Raw genomic sequence first — 18,431 nt, forward strand, 5'->3', positions numbered from 1 at the left:
TATTACCTACACCATGAACAAAACTTACCAGTGAAACTGTAAATACATCTTCAGATCTGACAGCTACAGCTCACTACGGTGTCTACAGACGCGTTACATAATCCTGGAGCAGAATATTATGAAATATATTAAATGTTAGATAACAGATAACAAAGGAGAGCAATTCACAACAGGGATTCTTTAGCCGCCATAATTTAAATCTCTGCGGCGTTTTAGTCACTATTGGTGGCATTTGTGCCCTGCATAATTTTTGACGTCTGACCGCTAGGCCGCAGCTGTGATATGTCCTATATTCAGTATTTGTCCTATATTTCTTTATTTGACTAGTGCCTAGTTATAGCTAAAATGGCATTATTGTACTGTCCCTCAGGTAAACCAGCTTCCAGCAGTTCAGACGTCTGCCGCTTCTGTGGCACCAGGAACGGCACAGAGCTGTCCGCAGTAGGAAGTGTATGTTCAGACCAAGACTGTCAGGTATTCACTCAAAATGGCAGAATGATATGCTTTTTTTAAACTGTGAAATGTTTCACAGGAACTCAGTGTACTCACAAGCATACTGGTGTATTTAAATTCTTGTGTAGGAGTACGCAAAGCTGGCCTGCAGTAAGACTCATCCGTGCGGTCACCAATGTGGAGGGGTCAAAAATGAAGAGCTGTGTCTGCCCTGTTTACATGGTTGTGACAAAAGCGCAGCCTGTCTGAAACAGGACGCTGATGATATGTGCATGATCTGCTTCACTGAGGCTCTGTCTGCTGCTCCAGCAATCCAGGTACAGTAGAATACTGTCACTGCGTGTGATGGATAAAGAATTACATACATACAGGAGATCCGCATGTAACTGTCTGTCCTGGTTTATCTGCAGCTGGACTGCAGTCACGTATTTCATCTTCAGTGCACAAGAAGGGTTCTGGACAACCGCTGGCTTGGGCCCAGGATAACCTTCGGGTTCATGTCTTGCCCTATTTGCAAGGTAAATAAGCTGGTCTGGACTCACTTTGAGTTAAAGGTCGGGCTGAATGATTAATAAGAAAAAAATCAAAATCACACTAATTGCAAAGATTGTATTTTAATTAGACATATGTGCTGAGTCAAAGTGAAGGACAGCACTGTGTTCATTTACACGCGAGCAGCTCATAATCCAGTGTTTTCAGAGTCTCAGGGCAGCTCAGTTCAGAGGAAATTAAAAAAATGTATTCGGGAACGTGCACCAATCATATTTCCAGACTGAGAAGCTACAAGGGCACCCTCCACCAGATAAAAACCTTTTGAAAATCAATTAAGACATTAAAATCGGTATTGTAATTTTACTGTTGCACAGTCAATTAAAATCATAATTTTTCTTAAATACTTGAAATAATAGAACAACAGTAATTGTTCGTAATTTTCATATTATAATTTAATAATAATAATAACTATATGACATAATGACATTTCATAATCACAAAGACCGTCTTCTCTCTGGTTACATACTGTATGTCAGACTTCTCCAATCATCTAGTCCTCAATCATTTAGACTTCTCTGTTCCCTCAAACCAAAGCCAGTCTAAACTCTTTAACAGCTCCTGTACCTGCAATTTGATGCGTCTTTATTGTTTTGCGTTTCCATTTTAGAACAAAATCAACCACTCCGTCCTAAAAGATCTGCTGGACCCCATCAAAGAGCTGTATGAGGACGTGAGGAGGAAGGCTTTAATGAGACTGGAGTATGAAGGACTGCACAAGAGTGAAGCCATCACGATGTCTGGAGCTCGGTTCTACAACAACCCCGCTGGATTTGCCATGAACAGATACGCTTACTACGTCTGCTACAAGTGCAAAAAGGTTCGATCTTTGGTTTTGTGTAGTTATATGATAGCTGAGGAAGCTTTCAGAAAGAGAACAGTTTGGGTTTGACTGAACTGCCCCTTTAAGGATGTCTCCGTCTACTATGAATAGAATGGAAAAGATTAAACGCAGCTCACTCCTGTAAAGCAAGAGCTATTTTCCAGCATGAAACGAGATTTAGAAGATATGCCATAATGAAGCCATTTCTCCAGCTGTTGTGCTAAGTGTGCCTTCTGACTCATCCAGGCCTATTTTGGGGGAGAAGCTCGCTGTGATGCCGAGGCAGGACAAGGCGACGATTATGATCCCCGTGAGCTCATCTGTGGTGCGTGCTCAGATGTGTCCAGAGCACAGGTCAGTGGGACAAAAAAAACATGTGCTTGCATGCTTTGTTTACGATTCTGTTTTTATCACAATATAGAGCTGCAGAAATGAGTCCAAAAACCTAGAAACCCAGTTACCTTGTTCCAAAGTCAATGGCTTTTTAAATGAGTTTATGGTAAGCATGTGATTGACTGTTTGTGATGACGAATCACAGCAAAAGGAGATAAAGAGAATGGTTGTGAGGAATATACTGCTTTGGAATGAGGTTGTTTAGAGTGCCTTCTATTTTTTGCAGATGTGCTCTAAACACGGGACAGATTTCCTGGAGTATAAATGTCGTTACTGTTGCTCTGTGGCTGTGTTCTTCTGCTTTGGGACGACGCATTTTTGCAACGCCTGTCATGATGATTTCCAGAGGATGACCAGTGTCCCGAAAGAAGAGCTGCCTCATTGTCCCGCTGGTACAACACTTCATACGTGTTATAATAAGTGCTTGCACCAAATCTTCCCAGAAACTCATGTATCATCCTTCTCTTGTTGAATTAGGCCTCTGTTTAATGACAAGCTGTTATTGAAATTGCTTAAGCCAACAAACTGGCGAGACAACATGTCGACATCATTTTCATTCTCCCCTCACAGGACCAAAAGGAAAGCAGTTGGAAGGAAGCGAGTGTCCCCTGCATGTGGTGCATCCTCCCACCGGAGAGGAGTTTGCTCTGGGCTGTGGCGTGTGTAGAAATGCCCATACCTTCTAAACGCCTACAGTGATCTCTCTCTCTCTATATATATATATATATTCACCCTCCTGTGGCGGCCGGCTCCCTCTTCAGCGCAGCCCGAGAGCAGATACACCGGACGTCCCATTCTGAGGGGGCTGTGACGGGCCGCTGTGCTCCAGGGTGCATCCTCCCCTCTCTGTAGATGCTGAAGAATGAACAAAAAAAGTAACGTTGTGACGTGTTTGCATGCAGCCGTTGTAACCCTGCGGCTTGTAGAAACGTTGCACACCTCCTGACCACTGAAGGGCAACAATGTATGGAGGATTTTGGGATCCGAGACCACCGGGGATGGGCCATGATTTCAGCTTCTCGAATACACGTTTAAGATTTTATTGTTGTATGTAAACTGACTTTGTTTTCGTAATCCTGTACAGTATTCCTTCACTTTCGGAGTGCATCATGGTTAAGATTCAAATGCTATAAGAGGACTTAAATATGTGACGCTGGAGGAAAATAGTGTACGATTTATCTAATCTTGTATATAATGGCAGTAACCCTTCATATGTGTTTTCCGACGTTGCTACTCTCTTCACTTCAGTTTCGTTTGATATTCTGGGTTATGTTTTGAGCCAGAACTTTTAATGAAGTGCAATACTGGGTGTGCCTCCTCCTCGCAGATGTAAACATATGGAATGTATGTCAATAAAGCCACTGTACATTTTCTACAGTGATACACACGCTGTTGTGTTTTTCCCTGTAAGTGTGCTATCTTTTCTGTAGTCAGGTCGTTATCGAGGGCCTTGTTGTCTGCGGTGTCTTCCCTGTTGTCTCAATGACGTGACGTCATTTTAAAACGAAGGTGAGTATGTTCTCCTTGGGGCCGGTCTTCACACCGAATCATAGGACCGTGAGGCAAAACGAGAGCTATATTAGAAATTGTGGTTGTTTTTGGAGGCATATAGGGAGGATTGTTTGTGAGGTGTGATTAACAGAAGAAAAAAATTGCAACTTGTGAATCTGCTTTGTATAATTATCTGTGGATGGGGCTGAGTAGTAATAATAAACCGGGTTCTCTGTTCAGCAAGGTACATTAAGAAAGGAGCGTCCTGTGCTTTTCTTTCATGTCTCATTGGTCGTTTCTCACACGGTACGTCTAAAGAGGTTCATTTCCCGAAATAGCAACGCGGTTTATTTAGGTACATTTAAGTTTGGGCTTTGGTTTAGGCATATATGTGTGTGCAGGGTTGCCAGGTATTTACAACAAACCCCACCCAAACGCATTCTGAATGGTAAAATGCACATTTTTGCATTGTATTGTATTTAACCAGGGGATAAATATCTTGTTATTGGGACCGCACATGAAAAACAACCCGCAACGATAGTGTTAAAGTTGAGACTTGTTATAGCACTTATATATCATTGCTCTTTTTGTTGTTTTTGATTGCTTCCACTGTCTTCATCTGTAAGTCGCTTTGGATAAAAGCGTCTGCTAAATGAATAAATGTAAATGTATGTTAAAGTAGCCGAGACAGTTCCGCGGGAAAATTACGGACTTGGCAACACTGTCTGTTTGTGTGTGCGCGATAAAACCAATCACAATCCAGAATGCAAAACAGATGCGAGCAAGCCATTTATATGCAATGTACTTCGTGTCATAACATACTGCACTTTGACGTGATGAAAGGGGATTTTAAAATGTTATGTTTGGACTCCGTAAATACAATCAGATGGCACACCTAACACCGACATTATCTACAAAATAAGTTTGAAATTTTATATGCGCATTTAAGTAAACTGGCGGATTTGAAAGCACAATAATAACAACATTTGTCACGTGGTGCGTGTTACTTTTCTCCGCGCTGCTCCAAGTAGGGTGAGCAAGCACATCGAGACACTAGCGAATGATTGGATGGCTTCCTATTAGCACGTTTCCACATACTAATAATTAGAGCCGCGCATTAAAAGTGTACACTTATGAATACCTATCGTACTGAATGCTGTTTTATGAAGGGCTCGGTTTTTGAGCCGCAGTGCGCCCCTGGAGGAAGAGTCTGGTCATAAGCCGCTCTCGCTCAGACAACAACTCCGCCATTTCCAGCCGGAGGAAGGCGGGGACACGGAGATCTCCCGCGGAACAGAGCTCAGCCAGAAAAGTAGGTCAACTAGCAACATCGCCGAGACGCACGCACCCAGACTCCCTTGAAAACAACAGCGTAAAACGACCTAAATTCACCAATTCGTCTCCAATGCGTGTCCTCTGCGCCGCGCGGATGTGTTCAGGTTCCGGTCCGGGCTGACGTTCAGAAGAGAAGTCGGGATTTTGCTTATTTTTCAACTGTTTGCGAGCGATCTGAAGGGAGACAACATGAGTAACACGCAAAACAGGTAACTTAACGATTGTTTGGGATTTGCAGCTGCGCAGTAAGGTTGTTGTTGGTTTAATCTAACTGGATCACCGTCTCTGTGACTGAATGCGTGAATGCATTGTGTTATCTAGGTTAATAACGTGTTTATTCACGAATAATATCTCCCCCGCGTCATTTCAGTGGCTTCTATTAATTAAAATCAATGCTAGCTGGTTAGTCTCGAGTATAACGAAACTTAAAATCGCTTTTGAGCCAAACAGGAATTAGTTTGTAATTGCATTAAATCAGTTTAACTCGTTCTGAGGAACGTCCAAATCCATTTAAATGTAATAAATATTGCCAAACCTGTCAAATAAACGTGTTTTAGGTTGCATGTGTTCAAATGTGCCTCTGCATGTTTGCATCTGCCACTGTGTTTGTTTGCACTAGGCCTGTTTTATACCTCTTATGCTTCTCAGCTCTCTCAGGCCCTCAAGAATGAAAAGGAGGTTGAGCAGAGAAGGTGAGGACAGTCCCTCATCCTGTGAGGGGCCGACGGACTCCTGCAAGAGGGTCAGACAGCCCACAGAGGACTCTGGAGATCTGCCACCCGACTGGGCTTGCCTGCCGCAGGAGATCCTGCTCCACATCTTCCAGTTCCTGCCTCTCCTGGACCGCGCCTTCGCCTCGCAGGTCTGCCGCGGCTGGAACGAGGCCTTCCACATGCCCGAGCTGTGGAGGTGCTTTGAGTTTGAGCTCAACCAGCCCGCCAGCTCTTACCTGAAGGCCACCCATCCTGACCTGATAAAGCAAATCATCAAGAGGCACTCCAATCATCTACAGTACGTCAGCTTCAAGGTGAGAGGCTCACGAGGAAGAGGACTGTTCCACATTACCGCTATAAACATTACAGCTCACTAACCATGCAACTTAAAGGGGCCGTTGCCCCAAAAATGAAATTTCTGGCCAAATTTACTGACCCAAATCATGTTGTTTCAAAACTGTATGTCTTTCTCTTTGTTTTTGCAGAGCATTAAGATGTTTCAAAGAATCCTGGTAACCAAACAGTGTTGGTTTCTGATGGATGGCAGTGGGAACCTAAATTGTTTTGGTTACCAGCATAGATCCTCTTTCATCATAAGCCCCTTTCACACTGCGTGTCGGACCCGGCAAATTGCCGGAACATTGCTGGGTCGCCTTCTGTGTGAAAGCAAACACATCCTGGGATTGATTCCGGCATTGAACCCGGGTCGGGGACAAGCGCTGTGTGAACAAAAGCCAGATCTAATTCCGTGTCGAAGTGATGACGCACGTTATCGCGCGACTCTTTTACCGGCTGTTTTGAAGAAAGATCAACATTCGCAACGAAAAAATATGTGCAAACTGTAATAAAGCAGAGATCAGTTAGTTCCTCACTTTCCGCGCTGACGCCGAGATCGTTCGCTTGCTTCAGTGAAAGTATAACATTGCCTAATGTTTTCGACTCGTACATTACACGTCACGCGCTGATGTCACATGTCGTTACGGGATCTTCAAGGGTTGTGTGTGAAAGCACGCACATATACCGGGTCATCACTGGCAGTGTGAAAGTGCAAAATCTAGCGATCCGGGATCAATTGCAGGAGCACTTTACCCGTGTATTTGCCGGAATGCCAGTTTGAAAGGGGCTATACAGGCTTAAAACAACGTGATCTGGATAAGAAATTTCATTTTTGGGTGAACTACACCTCCTAAAAAATGACCGTTTTGGCATCGTCCACTTGCCCCAATCATGTCATTCCAAAACTGTAAGACATTTGTGCATCTTCAAAATACAACTGAAAATATTTATATTCTAAAATATACAGTGGCCTGTGAAAGTTTGGGAACCCCTTGCAGAATCTGTGAAAATGTGAACTATTTTAACAAAATAAGAGAGATCATACTAAATGCATGTTATTTTTTTATTTAGTTCTGTCCTGAGTGAGATATTGTACATAAAAGATGTTTGCATATAGTCCACAACACAAAATAATTGCTGAAATTATTAAAATAAACCTGTTCAAAAGTTTGGGAACCCTTGGTTCTTAATACTGTGTGCTGTTACCTGATGATCCTCGACTGTCTTTCTGTTTTGTGATGGTTGTGCATGAGTCCCTTGTTTGTTCTGAACAGTTAAACTGAGCAGCGTTCTTCAGAAAAATCTTTAAGGTCCTGCAAATTCTTCAGTTTTCCAGCATCTTTGCATATTTGAACCCTTTCCAGCAGTGACTATGATTTTGAGATCCATCTTTTCACACTGAGGACAACTGAGGGACTCAAACACAGCTATTTAAAAAGATTCAAACATTCACTGATGCTCCAGAAGGAAACAAGATGCATTAAGAGCTGGGGGGTGAAAACTTTTGGAATTTGAAGATCAAGGTAAATTGTACTTAATTTGTGTACCGGGAAACATACAAGTATCTTCTGTTGCTTACGAAGGGCAGAACTAAATGGAAAAAAAAAATATATATATATATATATATATATATATATATATATTTCAACAAAATAACAAAAATTTGGACATCTTCATAGTGTTCAAAAGTTTACACCCCCCAGCTCTTAATGAAAATGCACCTAAAAAGAAATCCTTAGATATTTAGATAAAAACAATCAGTATGTGCGCGTATAATGGCTATCTTGCAGTATTTTACTGCTGGAGCTGATGTTAAGTGTGTGTGGTCTGTGTGCACAGGTGGACAGCAGCACAGAGTCAGCGGAGGCTGCGTGTGACATCCTGTCTCAGCTGGTCAACTGCTCTCTGAAGACGCTTGGACTGATCTCCACTGCTCGGCCGAGCTTCATGGAGCTGCCGAAGGTATCAGGACCTGTGTTACTGTGACTGATCTGTGTGTTGGGATGATGGGTCTGATGTTTCCTGATGTCTGATTGTTTCCTCTCTACAGTCCCACTTCATCTCTGCACTCACCGTGGTGTTTGTCAACTCCAAGTCTCTGTCGTCTCTGAAAATTGACGACACGCCAGTGGATGATCCTTCTCTCAAGGTCCTGGTGGCCAACAACAGTGACACACTCAAGCTGTTGAAGATGAGCAGCTGCCCACATGTGTCTCCTGCAGGTATGATATCTAAGCCATATGCATGTCATATTAATTGCTTATTCATTGAAAATCTCTCCAGACTAGAATCTGAAATGGGTCAGAAAAGTCTTGTGGACTAGACTCACATGCAGCACAGACAGCAAGCACCATTAGATTCTCTCACATTGAAGCTCACATCTTGTTTCTCACTGGCTTTAGTCAGACTCTGTATTACTTGTAGTGTCCAGCGCAGGTGAAACCCATCCGTCTGCTGTCGTTGCAGGTATTCTGTGCGTGGCTGATCAGTGTCACGGTCTGAGAGAGCTGGCTCTGAACTATCACTTACTGAGCGACGAGCTGCTGCTGGCGCTGTCCTCCGAGAAGCACGTGCACCTTGAGCATCTGCGCATAGACGTGGTGAGCGAGAACCCCGGCCAGCAGTTCCACACCATCAAGAAGAGCAGCTGGGACGCCATGGTGCGCCATTCGCCCAAATTCAACCTGGTCATGTACTTCTTCCTGTACGAGGACGAGTTTGGGCCCTTTTTCCGTGACGAGATCCCCGTCACGCACCTGTACTTCGGCCGCTCGGTCAGTAAAGAGGTCCTGGGCCGCGTGGGCATGAACTGTCCGCGTCTGGTGGAGCTGGTGGTGTGTGCCAACGGTCTGCGGCCGCTGGACGAGGAGCTGATCCGTATCGCCGAGCGCTGCCAGCACCTGTCAGCCATCGGACTGGGCGAGTGCGAGGTCTCCTGCAGCGCTTTCGTGGAGTTTGTGAAGATGTGCGGCCGCCGTCTCTCTCAGCTCTCCATCATGGAGGAGGTGCTCATCCCAGACCACAAATACAGCCTGGATGAGATCCACTGGGAAGTGTCCAAGCACCTCGGGCGCGTCTGGTTTCCAGATATGATGCCCACCTGGTGAAATGTGTTCAGAAGACTATAAAAAGTTTGGTAATCTTGACTCGATGGTTTCCAAGTCGCTTCACAAGGTTTGTACATAGATGTGAATTGAGATGTAAAGTCCCGCACTGCTATAATGAATGAACATGGACTGTTGTAAAGGGACAGTTCACGCAGAAAGGAAAATGTTGTTATTTACTCACCCTTAAGTCCTTATTGGAACATGAAAGAAGATATTTTGAAGAATGGTGAATATATTTATATATGTATGTATGTTTTGTACAGTAGAAAGTCATACAGGTTTGTAAAATGGCATGAGGGTGAGTGAATGATGACAGCATTTCCATTTTTGAGTGAACCATTTCTTTATTAATGACATGTTGTGGTAAATCTCCATCTAACAAGTCTTATTAAAAAAAATAACATTTCACCTTCTTATTAAAACTCAGAACATTATAATTCCTCTGAATTAGATGATGCATCAAAAAGAGATGAAGCACATTTAAGGACCATTAATATTTTTTTTTTTTACCATTAATAACATTTAAGCATTGTTTCCAGTCATTCTCAATATGATTATTATTGTTTGACTTATTAATCCAATTAGATTCTCATTACTGTAATAAAGTGATTGTAATCAGCATATGGCAGTGCATCAAAATCCACTATGATCTATATTTAATCCCGCCAGGATCTAAATACTTTACAGTTGAGATCACAATGCAAAAGGAAAGAAAATTAATGTTATTTATGAATAAAAACTTTGTATTTTAGATTTTTGAGGTGTAGTATAACCTGGACATTTTGTTAGATTTACTAATTTATCTTTTCGGAAGTGTTTCCTTTAGGAAACTAAATCAAGAAAGGCTGTACATGCCACACCATGTATATACTGTATGTTGCACTTTAAGATTATTTTGTGGAAAGAAAAGAAAAAGTGGGGAAAAAGTTTAAATTAGAAAAGAAACTGAAAACTTATTTAGATACAGATATTCATTATTCTTTATGAAGATGAATGAGTTTTCTTCTTCGGTGGCTCAACATTGTACCATATTTCCAAACTCAATCTCAAGTAAGGTCATTCTTATATCAGAGCACAGACTGGGATTTAGTTAAAAGCGTTTTAAGCAATCTTCAGCAGTGGCATGAAACGCCATTCCCTCACATCTTATGTTCACCAACACAAATACAAGTTTAAAAGAAGTGCACGGCCATCTGGGTTGGGATTTTGGTTACTGAAGATAGTGAACTATATCTTATATTTTACATGATTCAAGCATTTTGCATTACATACGTTTGGCATTAGTGCTTTCATATGCGCCTTATGCCAAATTGAAATATTTCTTTCTGGTGGTTTAGGTGAGAATGTTGTTGCTCGTAGTTTGGTGTAGCAGGGAAGAGGGTGCAGAAGAATAGTAATAACAGCATATTTTCAAGCTCTTCGGTACGTCAGAGAGGAAGGAAATTAATATTCGGAAGAAAAGAGTGACAGAATGAAGCGTTGATTGGTTTCTAATTTCTATTAGATTGCATGAGGAACGTTGTGCAATGGCAAACTGAATGGGATACGACCGTTAGTCTGGATATACAGACGACATGCGCCCCTTGGTTTCAGTTCAGTATGATTCAGTATTGGAGTGAAGCAGTGAAAACATTTTCCTTTAAGAAGGAAGTCCCACGTGTCTGTATATAAAACGATGTGTGTTTAGACTTATTTCTGGCGCACCCTCTGTGGAGTTTGATGTGTATCTGTGCTGATCTCTTTCAGACGAGTGGGAATTACTCCTTGATGCATCTTTTTACCCTTGTAATTAGAGATGCTCATCAGTGTAATTTATTGATATGCTTTTTACTATTATTAATCTGCTTGTATTGGTGGTTTAGCTTTGAGTGAGATGCTCCTTGTCGATGTATATGCATATTATATCAGTTATAAAAAGTCAATAGCATGTAATCATTTTTCTTTGCCCATTTTCCAGAATTAGAGCAGTTTTTGCTTTTGCAAATTGTTGTAGCAACTAAATTAAGTAAACCCAGATTCCTGCCAGCTGAAATTGTTTTTGGAAGCGCATAGCTGGCCAATTTGAAACACAAAAACCTTCTGTTAGACTGACTTTTTGGAAGTTCAAGCTGAGCATTACATCAACTCAATGTAAACCAGAGCATAGACTGAGATAAATGTACAAAAAGCGTTAAACCCAGTGATTATGTAATTGATTTTTCTGAAGTGAAGGTATTGCTTGTATTGCGAATATGAAAGCATCACATTTCTTTTGTGTTGTAAAAACATCAAAATTGTCTTTTATTGAAATAAGGGTGAATAAACATGGAAAAAATGTGTGTATGTTTTACAGATCTTTTTTTTTTTTTTCATAAATGAGCTGTGCAGCAAAATCAATAACATTTAAAATGATGTTTGCGTTAGTGTAACTTAACACATCTGATTAATCAGACATCTGGAATGGAAATTAGAAAATTTTATTTAGTAGCAAAAATATATATTTATTTTTAGTATGGTTCGAGAATAAAGAATATGATGGTTATGGTAAAGAAATCTCATAGTTTAATGTAAGGATATTTAATCGGCAGCTTCTAATATTAAGAGTGGTATTAGATATTGAAGGTCTTCTCTAGCAGCATCTTTTCCAAAGCCTCCAGCAGACTGGTGAATGACTGGAAGAACTTCTTGATGTCTCTGGCCAGGTCTCTCGTGGAAGACTGTTGGAGTCGTCTCCCAAATACAGCAGCTCTCTGCTGTACAGATAGGTCTTTGTGTAATATGTGTGAATTTGACTGGACAGCTCAGCACTCATATCCAGTCATTCTTATATGTGAGGTCCACAATCAGAGAACAGTCGTAGAACACTGGCGTTTACACCAGCATCTGACTTTACTGTCCAAGTCTCATAATAAACTACAGTTTCATTGTCCTCCTGAACCCAGCAAGCCATCTCATTGAACATCTCACCTAATAAAACAAAAATAAAACATCTTGATAAAACAGGAAACATGAGAGTGAAGATGAAGTTGGGGAGTTTCAGGCTCCAATATTCTTATATTGACTGCTCATTATATTTTCTATTTTGAGTTTTGTAAATGCGTCAACAATGGTATTTAGCTAGTTGTCTATTTTATTTTTTCATTTGAGTTTACCATTTTTCATGTGAAATGTAAGAGTTTAAGACCGTAAGAATTGTAAGATTAGAAGATTGTAAAATTGCCACAATTACTGGTTTAATCCAGAATAAAAAAATTAGTTGTTTTGTTATATTTTGGAGGAATAGAGAAAAAAAATGTATGTATATATATATATATATATATATATATATATATATACGATTACAAAGGGGGTTACATCTGATTTTTTTTTTTTTTTTTTTTTTTTTCAAGACATTGTTAGATTCCAGTGTTTCCTGTCACTGGAAAAATTTGATTCAAGAACAGTATCATAGCTGTTAAACAATTTTCTTATTATGCTTTTAAATCTGTATCAGAATGATTTTGTGGTGGCTGTGCTTTAAAATGTAATTATTATAACCTTAATTCAGGTGATGAAGGATTTTGAAAGTTGGACAGTAATTATAACCCCAATTCCAGAAAAGTTTAGACATTTTGTGAAATGCCAGAAAATCAATAAAGTCAGAAACATCAAGAAACATTAATGCACAATTTTCCACACCACAATCCGTCAAGCTCATATCACCAGCAACCATATCACATCCTTCTCTTCACTCTCTGAGGCAGAAGTCTCCAAACTCATCCTTTCTAATCATCCTACTTGTCTACTACCTATTCCATCTCATCTCCTTTAAGCCATTTCTCCTGCAGTTGTACCTGCACTCACTCACATCATCAACACATCCCTCCACACTGGTGTTTATCCCTCATCATTTAGACAGGCTAGTATAACTCCACTACTTAAGAAACCCACCCTCAACCCATCTCTTTTAGAGAACTACAGACCAGTTTCCCCATCTTCCCTTCACTGCAAAAACACTTGAATGAGCTGTGTTCAACCAAGTCTCTGCCTTTCTCTTCCTTTTGGATCTGTCCGCTGCTTTTGACACGGTTAACCACCAGATCCTCCTTTCAACCCTCCTGGCAAAAGGCATCTCAGGAACCACACTTCAATGGTTTGAGTCTTACCTATCAGATAGGTCCTTCAAAGTCTCTTGGAGAGGTGAGGTGTCCAAGTAACAAAATTTTATTACTGGGGTGCCTCAGGGCTCAGTTCTTGGACCACTTCTCTTCTCTGTCTACATGGTATCATTAGGTTCTCTCATTCAGAATTATGGCTTTTCATACCACTGCTATGCTGATGACACTCAACTCTAGCTTTCATTACATTCTGATGATCCAACAGTAGCTACTTGCATCTCAGCTTGTCTAACAGACATTTCTTGCTGGATAAAGGACCATCACCTTCAACTCAACCTTCCTAGACAGAACTGCTTGTTGTTCCAGCAATTCATCACAATTTCACCATCAAGTTAGGCACATCAACCATAACTCCTTTAAAAACAGCCAGAAGCCTTGGAGTTATAATTGATGATCAGCAAACTTTCTCAGACCACATTGCTAAAACTGTCCGATCCTGCAGATTTGCTTTCTTCAACATCAAGAAGATCAGGCCCTCTCTTTTGGAAAATGCTGCACAACTGCTTGTTCAGGCTCTTGTTCTGTCCAGGCTGGACTATTGCAATGCTCTTTTGGCAGGTCTTCCAGCCAGTTCTATCAAACCTTTACAGTTAGGCAAAATAAAAGTGAAAAGGTCATAGAATACAGTTTTCTATGACCTTTTCACTTTTATTTTGCCTCTGTCCCAACGTTTTTGGGAGTGTGCTGCTGCAGCCATCAAATCTAAATATGTTTCTATTTACAAAATACATTTAAGTTGGTTAGTGAAAAGTTTAAATGAATTCAATTCAACAAAGGTAAAGAGAATGAAAAAGATCACAGATTCTTGATTCTATTGCATCTTACAAAACTAGACATCTTTTCTGGAACTGGGGTTGTGGTGTTGAGCTCCACTGTAAGCTTAGCCCTGCCTGGTTTAAATGTTTGAAAATGACTAACAGTTGAAAACAATAGACATTTAGAAATGTAATCAAATTTAAGTAATTGAAATCGTTACACTACTTAGGGATGTAGAAGTTAACCACAAACCAGCTGAAAATGAAACTGTATTTTGTATTTTGGTTCAAATAAATGGAGGCTTGGTGAACAGAAGAGAATTCTTTAATAAAAAAAAACTTACTGTTCAAAAACTTTTGACTTGTTTTGTATATTTTCACATTAATTTTCACATGGATATAAACTGAAAACATGAATCTAAAACCTTTTTAACCTTTTAAAATTCTTTAACCTTTGTTATATTATACAATAGCCACTTTATGAGGAACAACTGATGCATTTAAAATGCGACTTGAAAAGGACTTGTATAGAAAAAAATATTCAACTTCAAGCATTAAGCCAAGCTTTTTGATCAAAGGATTAAAATAAGAAACGCTCAGTGAAGTGTCTCAACCACTGAATATATATAAATGTGTGTGTTCTGAAAGTAAAAGTGTTTTTTAGTCTGTCTCTGTATAGATAGATAGATAGATATAGCTATAGATATGAAAACAAGGATGTGTGGTTGTGTGCTTTACTAGTAAAAATCACAGACATCCTTGCTGATACTGAGTTACAGAAAACAGACTATTTTACTTGATCTTAGTGCTGCATTCATTTATCACCGGTAAAATATGAAGTGCCACAAGGATCTGTCCTACGTCCTCTTCTATCTTCAACATACATGTTTCCCCCGGTAATATTATTAGAAAATACGGGATTCGTTTCCACTGTTATGATGATGATACTATATATCTCAACGAGACCAGATGAAACTTCTAAATTATCTAAGCAAACAGAGTGTGTTAAAAATGTGAAAGAATAGATAGATAGATAGATAGATAGATAGATAGATAGATAGATAGATAGATAGATAGTGTGTGGGTTAATTTGAACATTAACAGTAAGTTAGTGGTTTATTTTGAGAGTGTGTTGTCAAAGCAAGCGCGTTCTGGGCTGATAGTCATTTGCGCGTGCGTGTTTCGTTACTATGGTAACGGTAAACAGTGTGGAACGGAATCTGTTCCTCTGGGATAGTTCTCTCTTCTCTGATCATTCAGCTCTTCTCTAGTTGATCATGTCAGACGCGGGCTCTGAAGAGTTTGACGACGAGCAGGGCTCTCTGGGGGTGAGTTACTCTCGGTAGTTCCCTTCAGCTGACCGTGAGTGGACAGTAAATTAGCGGACAGTATTTGTGTGTGTTGCAGGAGTACGAGGGAGACCGAAATGAAGCAGGAGAGAGACATGGACAGGGCAGAGCTGTCCTGCCGACTGGAGACACTTACCAAGGAGCTTATGAAAACGGCAAGAGATGTGGCCAGGTCATTCTGCTCATCAAACACACCCGTTAGCTCTGCTAAAACACGCCTTGACCCTTTAGCCGTTTCTGTTCCCATAAACAATGGAAACATGCGATAATCACCGTGTTTCTGTTTATCAGGGGACTTACAAGTTCAAGAACGGGGCCAGGTACATTGGAGAATGGTACATGAATTTAAAACACGGACAGGGTACATTTTATTACCCAGATGGCTCCAAATATGAAGGTAAGTCGTTATCTATATCATCTCAAATAGCCTACATATTATATGTGATTTTAGGTTCAGATATGTTAATTTGTCATGTGTCATGAACTTATCTTTAGTTATTACCTTAACTATTAAAGACGGAAAAATAACAAAAAAGCTGAAATTAAATAAAGTAAAATACTAATGTTAGTTGAAAACTTATGACAATTTTGAAATGCCTTGGCAACTAACTGTTAACTGAAATAAGTGGTAAGTAGAAATATTACAATTACTGAAATAAAAAACAATTAAACAACAGTGTTTAAAAAATGGTAACGTATCAGCATATACATTTTTTTTAAAAATTAAAAAACATTTATATATATATATATATATATATATATATATATATATATATATATATATATATATATATATATATATAAATATATATATATCGTTTTAATTATATGTATATGTTATACAGTATATTTAATGATTATATATTTTGTAAATTATACATATATAATATCAAAATATTCAATAAGACTATAACAGTATAAAAGTAATACTAATATAACATTGCTTTTACAGTATTTATTAATCTATGTTAATGTCTACAAATACTAATATAATTTTAACATTACATGAACTGACAATGTATATATTTATAAATTAATTAAAATATTTTCAAATTACTGTACATTTTTGCATGGTGACTTTTCACTTTTCACTAATTGTTATGCTAATAATACAATGTATTAAAAATGTTATAATATATTTTAAAAAAATATTGTATTCAAGTAGAAATAAAAATTCCAAATAGAAGCTTTTTAAAAGGTGTTCTCAGACTTTCTGACCCAGACTCTTAAGAGTCTAAAATGCAGTCTTCTCATATCTTGTGTCTTTCTGTTCTGCAGGAAGTTGGGTTGATGACCAGCGGCAGGGTCATGGTGTGTACACATACCCCGATGGAGACACATATGACGGGGAATGGATGCACCATCAGAGGTAGTACATAACTTGATTCACTGATGTAATCTAATAATCTAATTTGTCTACTGTATGGATATTAGTTGTAACAGTATTCATAAGATCTTTACCTCAACTGAAAGTGTATGGGAAAACATGCTTGTTAAGTACCTGTTCCTCTGTTAGACATGGGCACGGAACATACACTCATCACAACACAGGGTCTCAGTACATGGGCACATGGATCATGGGTAAAATGGAGTCCGCCGGGGAGCTGATCCATCAGAACCACAGATATCGGGGCAACTTTATCAATAATAATGTAAGTAACACCCTACATGTATGGTTTTAGCAGGTGGGTCGTAGCAAACGCTTTGTATATCGGTTAAAATCTGTTCAAACTTGAAATTGTTCTCTGTTAACTTCATCTTAAATATAGCAAACAAGTTGCACTTCTCTGACACAGTGATCTCATGATCTCTTGTGATTGTTATTTCTTTTCTAGCCCTCTGGTCCAGGGAAGTATGTGTTTGACATCGGGTGTGAGCAGCATGGAGAGTATCTCCAGATAGATCAGGTATGTCTCTTCACGTCTTTAAACTTCATAAGAGTGTATTTCAGGTGCCATGGTCATATATAACTGCAGAAACTATACATAAAATGTGTTCTCAATCTCAGCAGTGTTTTGTTGTTTTGCATTAAATTGTATGAAATGTGCATGAGTAGTGTATTTTATATCTTATCGGTATATTTAAAAACACACATGCAGTTAATATTAATGAAATAAAATAAAGATAGCAGTGTCAATGACTATGTTTCTTAACACACTTTAAAAATGGAAATTTAGTCAAATTAAAAGTTTTCCTTTGAAAACCCATTTTGAATCATGGTTTTAATGTACTTTAAAGTATAGTTTTCTAATGTCATTGCATCCAACAGACTTAAAAGTAAAAGGTTTAATGTTTAAAATTCGGGGGGGTTTTTTCAAATCAATTTTTTTTTTTACATTTTTCAAACAAATTTAACAAAAATGATCAAGCATTTTAGGGGCACTGCCTAGAATATAATATTCTTATGCATAATGAATCTGTGTGAAGCCAAATCTTAAAGGCAGTTTTGTACTGCAGGACAAAGGAGATGCAGAAGATGACGAGCCTTTCATAACCACCGTCTTGAAGTGGAAACCCAAGGCAGTCACTGGGCCTTCAGTCTGGACCAATGAGAAGGATTCTGCCACCTCAGGTACATCCGTATCCAGTTTTGAATATCAAACATATTATAGATAATTTTAGATTAAGTAAGCTGAACTGAAGTACTGTGTCTGTTCATTGTAGATCAAGTCGTGCTGGAAGACTGAGGAAGACAAACCAGAAGATGATACAGAAGAGAGAGGACTGCTGGTTAATGATATCTGACAGCCACTTCTCAAGTTCAGCAACAATGGGATGATCGGATCCTGTATCAGCCTAAAAAGAGCAGTAACATTCTGACTGTACATGATCATGTCTATTACAACACTTATAAATAAATTAATAAATGTACATGAAGTATTAATTTGAGTTTTCATTATTTTATCATGTCATATGAATGATACATGAGACTTGCACAGCGATGTGGGAAATCTGTTGTTTGTGACAATAGTTTTAACAGTTCAGCATCAT

General features: G+C 39.2%; 3 protein-coding genes across 19 annotated transcripts in view; all 3 read left to right on the forward strand.

The window, feature by feature from the left end:
- Positions 1–3,628, forward strand: part of LOC128019527 (E3 ubiquitin-protein ligase MYCBP2) — an 87,407-nt gene extending 83,779 nt beyond the window's left edge. For all 17 annotated transcript variants that reach the window (XM_052605549.1, XM_052605550.1, XM_052605552.1 and 14 more), the window contains 7 exons: positions 371–474; positions 582–770; positions 864–971; positions 1,613–1,822; positions 2,072–2,179; positions 2,445–2,610; positions 2,789–3,628. In XM_052605549.1, coding sequence (XP_052461509.1) covers positions 371–474; positions 582–770; positions 864–971; positions 1,613–1,822; positions 2,072–2,179; positions 2,445–2,610; positions 2,789–2,904 — 1,001 coding nt within the window. In that variant the 3' untranslated portion in view covers positions 2,905–3,628. The remainder of the gene's footprint in view (positions 1–370; positions 475–581; positions 771–863; positions 972–1,612; positions 1,823–2,071; positions 2,180–2,444; positions 2,611–2,788) is intronic.
- Positions 3,629–4,942: 1,314 nt separating this feature from the next.
- LOC128019528 (F-box/LRR-repeat protein 3-like) lies at positions 4,943–11,518 on the forward strand. The gene is made up of 5 exons (XM_052605568.1): positions 4,943–5,253; positions 5,693–6,071; positions 7,933–8,055; positions 8,144–8,315; positions 8,560–11,518. Exons 1-5 carry the CDS (start codon positions 5,234–5,236, stop codon positions 9,198–9,200), a joined length of 1,335 nt encoding a protein of 444 aa, XP_052461528.1. The 5' UTR covers positions 4,943–5,233; the 3' UTR covers positions 9,201–11,518.
- Positions 11,519–15,040: 3,522 nt separating this feature from the next.
- Positions 15,041–18,324, forward strand: LOC128019529 (radial spoke head 1 homolog). Its single transcript, XM_052605569.1, has 8 exons — positions 15,041–15,419; positions 15,499–15,612; positions 15,732–15,837; positions 16,719–16,809; positions 16,957–17,092; positions 17,276–17,347; positions 17,898–18,012; positions 18,105–18,324. The coding sequence occupies exons 1-8, from the start codon at positions 15,369–15,371 to the stop codon at positions 18,125–18,127; spliced, it is 708 nt and encodes a 235-aa protein (XP_052461529.1). The 5' UTR covers positions 15,041–15,368; the 3' UTR covers positions 18,128–18,324.
- The last annotated feature ends 107 nt before the right edge of the window (positions 18,325–18,431 follow it).

This window comes from Carassius gibelio, chromosome A9 (assembly GCF_023724105.1).
Source record: "Carassius gibelio isolate Cgi1373 ecotype wild population from Czech Republic chromosome A9, carGib1.2-hapl.c, whole genome shotgun sequence".
Classification (NCBI taxonomy): domain Eukaryota; kingdom Metazoa; phylum Chordata; class Actinopteri; order Cypriniformes; family Cyprinidae; genus Carassius; species Carassius gibelio.